Below are 9,601 nucleotides of genomic sequence, written 5' to 3' on the forward strand. Positions count from 1 at the left end.
TACATGGTTTTCCTCTTCCCTGATTTATCTTTACAACAATACTGTGAGGTAGGTTTGGTTGGCTCATAGGGGTTGTAGATGAAGTGATTGGATGGATGGATTGAACCTGCCATGGAGAATGTGTATTCTTTCACTAGGCTGTCTATATCTGGTAGTGGAAACCCATTTAACACTGGAGAAAACTAAGAGGTATCTCTCCCCCAACATTCCTCCTCCTCTTTCAACACTCAGTTTAAAACATGATTTACCTTTTATTCAGGTCTTTGGTCCACTCTATTTCCTTTTTGTTTATGATCTCTAAGTTGTTGTTAATTGTTGTTAAATCGGCTTTGATCTATGAGATCTCCAAATCATGCTGTTCTTGCAAACTCAGGACAGCTGATTGAGTCTGTCCACCTGTAAGGGGGTCTTCTCTTTTCTTGCTGCTTTCCACTTTACTGAGCACTGTCTTTTCCAATGAGTCATGTAAGCTCATGATACATCCAAAGTATGACAGCCTCAGTTAAGTCATCTTCAACTTCTAGAATTCAGGCTTCATTCAAATGGGCTTTTGCTGTTGACCCAGATTAAATGTGCTACTGGGAAGCAACACTAGTACGGGATGACACTGGGGTAGGATTTTATAGCTAACACTTGTTAGTACTGTGCAGAAGGTGGCACTGGTAAACCATTTCCGAATGACTTTTTACCATGAAAACCATTTGATGAGATAATCCAAAATGACCTCTAAGGCCCTCTGTAAATTGTATTTGTCTTGTGGATATGAAGTACAGGTTGAGTCTCCCTTATCCAAAACGCTTGAGACCAGAAATATTTGAGATTTTGGAATATTTGCATATACATAAACATGAAGTTCATTTTTCTATATACCAGCTTGGCATAGTGGTTTGAATGTTTGACTATGACTCCGGAGATCAGAGTTTGGTTCCTGCTCAGGCATGAAATGCACTGTGTGAGCTTGGGCAAAACACACTCTCTCAGCCACAGAAGAAGGCAGTGACAAACCTCTTCTGAAGAAATCTTGCCAAGAAAACCTCATAGGGTCACCATAAGTTGGACTGATTTGAAGGCACACAACACACACACCTTATACACTTATGTATATGTGAAGGTAATGTTATACAATATTTTTAATAATTCTATGCATGAAACAAAGTTTGTGTACATGGAAGCATCAGAAAGCAAAGGTGTCATTATCTCAGCTAGATCTTTTTTTGTTCTTCTTAAGGTTTGATGCCTCTTCGTGGGAGTCAGTAGCCAATGAGGAGATGTGGCAAGCCAGGTGAGAGTCAGTCCTTGCATACACAAACATACCTACACAGACACACACACACACACACACACACACACACACACACACACACACCAAATTTCCCCCAGCAACAACTACACATTATCCTGTCTCAGTGGCTTCTGTGAAGGCTGTTCACACGCATGGTGCCATTGCACCACAAAAATGCCACCATAACCAGCTGGCAAAGCAAGGCAATGGTGGAATCAAGAAAGCAGAAGCTGGTGTCCATCAGTGGAATTCAAGTGGTTGAATGAACTTTGCCTTGCAAATAGTCCTGGCTGGGATGGCCGAGTATGATGGAAGTTGTAGTCTAGGTTGTGCAAGGCTGATTTAAGGCCTCCTTGCCAACCCCCAACTCCAACCCTTTCCTGCCATTACAACATATGTTTTACATACCTCTTTTTCATTGTTGCCCTGCCACACAATTCCAACTTGTTGAGTATTATGGATTGAGGTCAGATTGTGACATGAGAAAAACAGTTTCTGTGTTGGAGACCTAGTTATATAGCAGACTAGGCTGATGCAGGAGACTGGTTTCACTGGTCTGAACTGGCTGGGTGGAGTGTTTATCACCTGTATCTTTGTGTTTTAATTGCTTTTTCATTTAATACAGCCATGGGCCAATATCTGACCACCATCCCAGCTGTCTTTGAATCACCCCATTCTTCTGGACTACTTTATAGCAAACAATGGGCAAAATCCAGGAGTAGCAATTCATTTTTTTTAAAACTCCCCCCTTTTGGCAGGAGGGAAGCAGGGTACAACTCAGGTTGTTGCCACATCACAGAAATAATGCAGTTTGACACTACTTGAACTTGACAGACTCAGTGCTGTGGAATTCTGTGATTTGTAGTTTGTTAGTGACCAAGGTTCAATTCCCTGCTCAGCCACAAAGCCCACTGGGTGGCCTTGGACAAATCCCATGCTCTCAGTCTCAGGGACAGGCAATGGCAGCAAAGCTCCTCTGAACAAATCTTTCTAAGAAAGCCCCATGACAGGTTTGCTTTAGTGTTGCGGTAAGTCAGAAATTACTGGAAGGCATGCATTAAAAACAACAAGAACGACAAAAGGGCATCAAAGCTCTCTGATAAGAAAGGTGAAATACCTTACAAAACTAGAAATCCCAGAATTCCATAGCATTGGACCATGAGTGTCAAACTGCATTATTTCTTCAGTGCGACTGCAGCCCCAGTTTCAATCCATCCATGTATTATGGACATAGTATACAAAATGGGAAATGCCTCCCCATGTTCTCTCCACTTCATGGGTGCCATTTTATGTATAAAGATACTCCCCTTTTTTGTTGTTGCTGTCAAGTTGACTTAAAGTGACTGTCTCTTAAGGTTTTCTTGGCAAGATTTATTCTTAAGAGGAGGGTTGCCCTTGCCGTCCTCTGAGGCTGAGAGAGTGGGATGTGCCCAAGGGCATCCAGTGGGTTTCTAGTGGGACATGCCTAAGAGCATCTATTATTATTATATCCCCCCTTCCTCCCAACAGTGGGTCTGAGGGACTCAGTTCAAAACTTGGTCTTCCAGAGTCCTCTAACTCTCAAATTACCATACATGGCCCTGTTAAAGAACCCCTTCTTGTTGTTGATGATGATGATGATGGTGTGTGCTTTCAAGTTGTTTCCTACTAAAGTGAACATATCATAGATTTTTCTTGGCAGGTTTCTTCAGAGGTGGTTTGCCATTGCCATCTTCTGAGTGGTTTGCCATTGCCATCTTCTGAGGCTGAGAGAGTGTGACTTGCCCAAGGCCTTCCCACAGCTTTAATGAAAATTTTGCTTCTGTTTCCCCAGGATGAAAACAGCCTTCTTCATTTTTGACCTCGCAGAAACTGCTCCGGTGTCTGCAGATGTGAAAGAGCAGTTGTACACGTTTGCTTACAATGTAAGCATTTTTTTTAATCCTTACATTAAAAGTCAGGTTTCTACCCTGCTCATTTTTCACTTGTTCCATAGATTTCTGCCCAAGGTGATCCTGATCCTCAAGGTGAAATTATGTAAAAATTATAAAAACATAATTTGGGGCTGTCTTCCATCCTTTCTCCTGTACAGTGTTGCTCTGGGTTTATCAGCTCCCCATCAGGGACGTAGCTAGGATTTTAGGAAGGGGGGGGTCCTGACTAAGTGCCACCATTATAATGGGGCTGGGTGCGGTGGCACAGCAGCACACACCATTCATTTTTCTAATGGAAGGGGGGGGGGGGTCCGGACCCCAAGAACCCCCCCCCCCCGGGCTACGTGCCTGTCCCCATTCAAGATGGGAATTTTGCTTTCCATTCATTTTTTATAAGAATTTATCAAAATTTACAACTTTCTTGATGGAAAGAATCTTGAGATTTTTTTTAAAAAACCACCCCTGAATACAAGAAAACCCAGAACCGATAGATTTGTGTACTGTATTTTCTGGCGTATAAGACTACTTTTTAACCCAGGAAAAGCTTCTCAAAAGTCAGGGGTCGTCTTATACGCCGGGTGTTGTCTTATAGGGCAGGTGCTGAAACTTCTGAGCCGGACTCAAAAATCTGCAGTCACTGCATATTGGGGGGGGGGGGGGGGAGAGTTCAAAAACAGCCGCAGCCGCATCCCCTCCATATGCAGCAACCATATGAAAGCAACAAGGGCGGCGCTGTACAAGTACAGTAGAAGAAAATCCACTCACCAGGATTCGTGGGGAAAACTGACTTAATACGGTCCCGATGACGAGGTGAGGGGGCGCCTCACTGGGAAGGCGTAAATGAAGGGCGGAGCAAGCTGCAGGCATTTGGGACACCCGGAGTATGGAAAAAAGAGCCATGTTTGCACTACCGCTCTGATAGTCTTGGAGACAGGGAGGGCTGGGCAGGCAGGGAGAGCTGACCAATCCAAGCAGGATTTGTATACAACATGTTTTCCTACTAAATACCTGCATTTCATAAGTATTTGAATTAAAATTACCATATTGAAATCAAATCTGATGTGTTTTTAATTTTTATTTGGAGTGCTTTTGAAGAAGGGTAGTCTTATACGGCGAGTTTATCCCAAACTCTATATTTTAACTGGACAAGTTGGGGGTCGTCTTATACGCTGGAAAATACGGTAATCAGATCTGGGGTTTAACAAGTCACTAATAAAAATGTGAGTTTGAGTACTTTTACATTCAACAATATTGGTGTTACATTTAAGTTGCTACTGTTTTTCCCCTCCCTTGTTTACAGCTATAACATTGTCTCCTCAGTTCTAGGAATGTGTGTGTGTGTTGTGTGCCATTTTGGGTGTTGCAGGATTTTCTTGACAGGTTTCTTCAGATAGGGTTTGCCATTGCCATCCTGAGGCTGAGAGAGTGTGACATGTCCAAGGTCATCCAGTGGGTTTTCATTTGAACCCTGGTCTCCAGGGTCCTAGTGCAACACTCAAACTATCTAGTGCAAATTTACAAAAACAGAAACTGTCTAGTGCAAATTTACAAAGACACAGGTGAGAAAGACTACTTTTAGAGGACTGCGGGTTTTTGGGGTTATTGACCAGGGATCATGTCACACATGCGCGCGTGCACACACATACACACACACACATTGAAACAACATTGCTGCTCTTTCTAGGCAGAATTCAAAGTGCTGTTTTTTGATCTTTAAAGCACTACATGGCATGGGTCCAGACTATCTGAAATGTAGCCTCTCCTTATACAAGCTAGCTTGAGCTTTAAGATCTGCAGAGGAGAGCTTTCTCTCAGTCTCACCACCTGCTTGGTGAGGACAAAGGAGAGAGCCTTCTTCTCTGTGGCTGCTTCTAGGCTGTGGAACTCCCTTCCATGGGAGGTCTGGTTGGACCCATCCCTGCCCTCTTTCCACCAGCAAGCCTTTTTAAAAAAATTCAGGTGTGTCTTTGGGATGTAAATCATGTACAGGTTCACAGAATCATACAGTTGGAAGAGACCTCAAAGGCCATCCAATCCAGCCTCATTCTGCCCTGCAGGAATACACAATCAAAGCACCACCGACAAATGGCCACCCAGCCTCTCTTTAATTAGACTGGAAGGCACACAACCTTATAACAATACAATGACAGATAATCCAAAATCCAAAAAATAAATAAAAATCCAGAATCCAAAATAACTCTGGCCTTAAGCATTTCGGATAAGGGAGACTTAACCTGTGTGCCTGAAGTAGTAGCTGTATTTTATTTTTTAATAAATATTTTATTAGTAATTGTATTTTAAATGTGTTTTTAATTGTTTTAACCATGTATTTTTTTAAAAACACACAAAACAATATTTAATTCTTTTTAACCTTAATTTTGTCATTTTCATATAAGGTACATTTTACTATACTTTCTAAACTTTTGTAGCATAAGATTGTTACTCTTCTTTTTTAAAAAAAATATCCTAGAAGCAAAATTGGACCCCATCCTAGAAGAAAGGCAGGGTATAAGTTCAGTGAATGAATGAATGAATGAAGGCTGGCTTAGGGCTGTGAAAGTTGTAGTCCAAAAGAGTAAACTCTTCCAAGCTCTGCTAAAATGAGGATTTTTTTGGAGGTTTCCAAAGAAAGAAAAGAAAAGCCATCGTGGCTGTTTCTACCTTACTACCCCAAGTCTGCTGGTACCCCAGCAACCAGCTGCCAAGGCTGTGTGTATTTCTTCCCCATGCCCTTCTCCTTTCAACCCTCTCCCCAATGCTGTGGGGTCTTTTCACTGTCTTTGGGCAGAGATGATGGAGGAGCTGGGTGTGGCAGATGTGTGACTTCGTTGAGATGCTGCTGACCTCAACGGCACTCAGATGTCCAGGTTGGGAAGCCTTTCTTTCAAGCACCTCCTGTGGAGCAGAACCTCTGCTGTCCTTGGCTTCACTCAGGAGTACAGCACATGTTCTTGTTTGTAGCATGCACGCACGCACGCACGCGCACACACACACACACACACACACTGGAGCAGAAGGAAACGTTTTGGTTTAAAAACATCCAGGCAGCCAAACTCCCTTTCCGAGTGAGAGAAGGAAGGGATGGCTGGCTGTTTCCTTTCTGCAAGCGTACCCTGTTCAAGGCTGATTTGTTAGCATGTAAATAGGAGATCCAGCATGGTGTAGTGGTTTGAGTGTTGGACTTTGGAGAGCAGGGTTCATAGAATCATAGAGTTGGAAGAGACCGCACGGGCCATCCAGTCCAACCCCCTGCCATGCAGGAAATCCAAATCAAAGCATCCCCGACAGATGGCCATCTAGCCTCTGTTTAAAGACCTCCAAGGAAGGAGACTCCACTACACTCCGAGGAAGGAGTGTGTTCCACTGTCAGACAGCTCTTACTGTCAGGAAGTTCCTCCTAATGTTGAGGTGAAATCTCTTTTCCTGTAGCTTGCATCCATTGCTCCCGGTCCTAGTCTCTGGAGCAGCAGAAAACAAGTCAGCTCCCCACTCAGCCAAGGAAACCCACTAGGTGATCTTGGGTAAGTCACAATCTCTCAGCCTCAGAGGATGGCAATGGAAAAACCCCTCTGAAGAAGCTTGCCAAGAAATCACCATGATAAGTTTGCCCCAAGGTCGCCTTGGGTTCAAACTCTAGTCTTCAGAATTATAGTCCAGCACTCAAGCCTGTAAACTGTGCAGGCTCTATACAAAAGGTTTAAAAAGCATTAAGCAGTCAGTAAAACTGAAACCTTAATTTGAAACAATTAAAAACACATCCAGCAGTTAAAAACACATCCAGTCATCCCTCCGTATCTATGGATTCTTTATCCATGGATTCCACCGTCCACAGCTTGAAAATATTAAAAATATATATATAAATTCCAAAAAAAACCCAAACCTTGATTTTGCCATTTTATATAAGGTCCCATACAGACAGGCCAAAATAAAGCTGCTTCTGGTCACTTTGGAGGTATGATGTTTAAATGATACATGCGTCCTAAGAGTCTGGAAGCTGCACCAAAGCTGCGCTCCATTCTTTAGGACTGGATCGTGGCTTTTGTGCGGCTTCCGGACTCTTAGTACGCGTGCATTATTTAAACAGCATACCTCCAAAGTGACCTGAAGCAGCTTTATTTTAGCTTGTCTGTATGGGGCCATAAAGGACAGAATTTTACTATGCCATTATAGTAACTGAGCATCCAGAGATTTTGTTATCCATGGGTAATCCTGGAACCAAACCTCAGCAGATACCAAGGGCCCACTGTTCTAATGTTTATGTACTAAGTATTCATTTCCTAATTGATTTATAATTAGTTAGTAATTACTAATAAGATTTTTCTAGTAATAACAATAATAGTCTGAAATGAAAGGGAAGAGTTCATCCCGAACAGTTTTCACTTGGTGCTTGCTTGGTAATTTTCCTTTATGACTTAATGACTGCTGTTTAATGATCGGCTAACACCTGCAAGGCTTAATTCTGAATGTTTATTGTTCCTAGGTGTACAAGGAGATCATAAGTGCTCATGAAACCCACCCGGTGAACTGGCACAAAAACTATGCAATCGCATGCGAGAGGATGCTGCGTTTGCACCCGCCAATAGAAGACTCGGAAGTCCTGCTCTCAGAAACCATCAAACACTTCCTCCTTTATACCAAGAAAGCTGAAGATGATCCCCAGCAAGGACAGATTTTGCAAGCTGTAAAACATCTGAAGAAAGAACTCCGAGAGCTGAGAAAAGTAAAGAAAGAGGGAAACAGGCATAAGGTGTAGGAGGGCTTTGCAGTCTGTTGCTTTGAGGGGAAAATCACATTGAAGTGGATGGAAAACCAATAGGTAAACTGAACTTGAATGTTCTTGTAGATGGAAGAGAAGCAAATGTGTGTGTTGGTTAGTTATGGTCTTTTTTAGTTTTAAGAAGAAAAGATTTTAAAAGGGGGATTTAAATGATAGAAGTATATAAAAGGATGTGCAAGAAAAAGGACAAAGGTTGTCTGAAGGTTGCCAGCCACAGATGCTGGCGAAACGTCAGGAATAAACTCTTCTAGAACATGGTCACATAGCCCAAAAAACCTACAAAAAACTATGGATGCTGTCCATGAAAGCCTTTGACTTCACAAAGTTTGTACTCTTTCGCAATACCGTGGGTCCTTGGTATCCACTCGGGTTTGGTTCCAGGACCCCCAGTGGATACCAAAATCCATAGATGCTCTAGTGCCATTGTATACATTGGCATAGTAAAATGGTGTCCCTAATCTAAAAATAGCAAAATTAAGGTTTGCTTTTTGGAATTCTTTTTGTTTGGAATATTTTCGTGGCATGGGTGGTGGAATCTGTGAATAAAGAATCTGTGGATGTGGAGGGCCGACTATACAAGGACTTAGAGTCATCCAGTGAAGGTAATTGGCAGGAGATTTGGGTCAGATAAAAGCAGTGCCAGATGGTATCTACCAACACTTGAAGAGACAAGGTGACCAGAGGAAGGCAAAGCTAAAGCCAACAGTAGAGGGAGCCAAATAATTTTGGTTGCAATGGCACAGCAGTGTTCAGTCTGTAATGGTTAATGCCTCTCTCGGGTTGGCAGCTGCAGAAGACACCTTGCCCCTCTAGGAACCTTAGAAGGCTGTATCCCTTAGGGCTTAATATTTACTTTATAATTTTTTAAAACTTTAGAAGCCCCTGCTACTACCCATAAGGAACATGAAGGGCAATATTGCCATGTTTGTGGACCCCCTGGGCAGTTTTAAGCCCAGGAGATTCCGTTTTTTTCCAAGCAAGAAGTCAAGTCCATTGCAAAAAAGTAAAAACAAAAACAAGCTATCCTGAACCTAAAACAGACTAAGGGGCCAATACATAAGAGTTTATCACACAAAGGTGATCAGGAGTTTATCCCGTGAATATCCCAGAAAAATCACTTAATTACGTGAAACGATTTCACACGATGTCACACAAAACCACCATTAAAGTGGTCACAAAGAAGCATTAGCACGTATCTTTTTTAGTTCAGGATTTCAGCAGCAATGCATTTCCGATATCACTTTATTTGCACAATTGCATGTAATAATCATTCGTGCAGTTACTTGCCATTTTCACTTTATTTGCGGGATGGTTTAAATGTGCTTTAATCTCTCTTTAATGCCAAAAATTAACCCCAGTGTGATAAACTCCATAGTGAAAGTACCCCCATAATCCATATGGCATATGCCGGGGCTTTTAAAACAAACACAAAAACATATTTCCAAAAATGTTTGCCACTTTCCCCCATCCCATGAAATCCTGTTTTTTTTTTGGGGGGGGGGGGTTGTTTGTTACTTTGATAAGACACTAGAGCTCTTTGGTTGAGAAGTCTAAAGATCTTTCCCTAAACTACAAATAGAGAGCTAGCATGGCATAGTGGTTTGAGCATTGAACTACAACTCCAAAGAT

General features: G+C 42.3%; 1 protein-coding gene across 1 annotated transcript in view; it reads left to right on the plus strand.

Annotated features, from left to right (window-relative positions):
- The window catches only part of TMEM260 (transmembrane protein 260), an 83,506-nt gene extending 74,377 nt beyond the window's left edge, over positions 1-9,129 (plus strand). Inside the window, exons 14-16 of the mRNA XM_089523185.1 lie at positions 1,229-1,282; positions 3,096-3,186; positions 7,676-9,129. Of these exons, the coding sequence (XP_089379311.1) occupies positions 1,229-1,282; positions 3,096-3,186; positions 7,676-7,948 (418 nt within the window). The 3' untranslated portion in view covers positions 7,949-9,129. The remainder of the gene's footprint in view (positions 1-1,228; positions 1,283-3,095; positions 3,187-7,675) is intronic.
- Positions 9,130-9,601: the final 472 nt, after the last annotated feature.

This window comes from Sceloporus occidentalis, unplaced genomic scaffold, assembly GCF_023333645.1.
Source record: "Sceloporus occidentalis isolate IW3139 unplaced genomic scaffold, rSceOcc1.0.p SCAF_4, whole genome shotgun sequence".
NCBI classification, from domain to species: domain Eukaryota; kingdom Metazoa; phylum Chordata; class Lepidosauria; order Squamata; family Phrynosomatidae; genus Sceloporus; species Sceloporus occidentalis.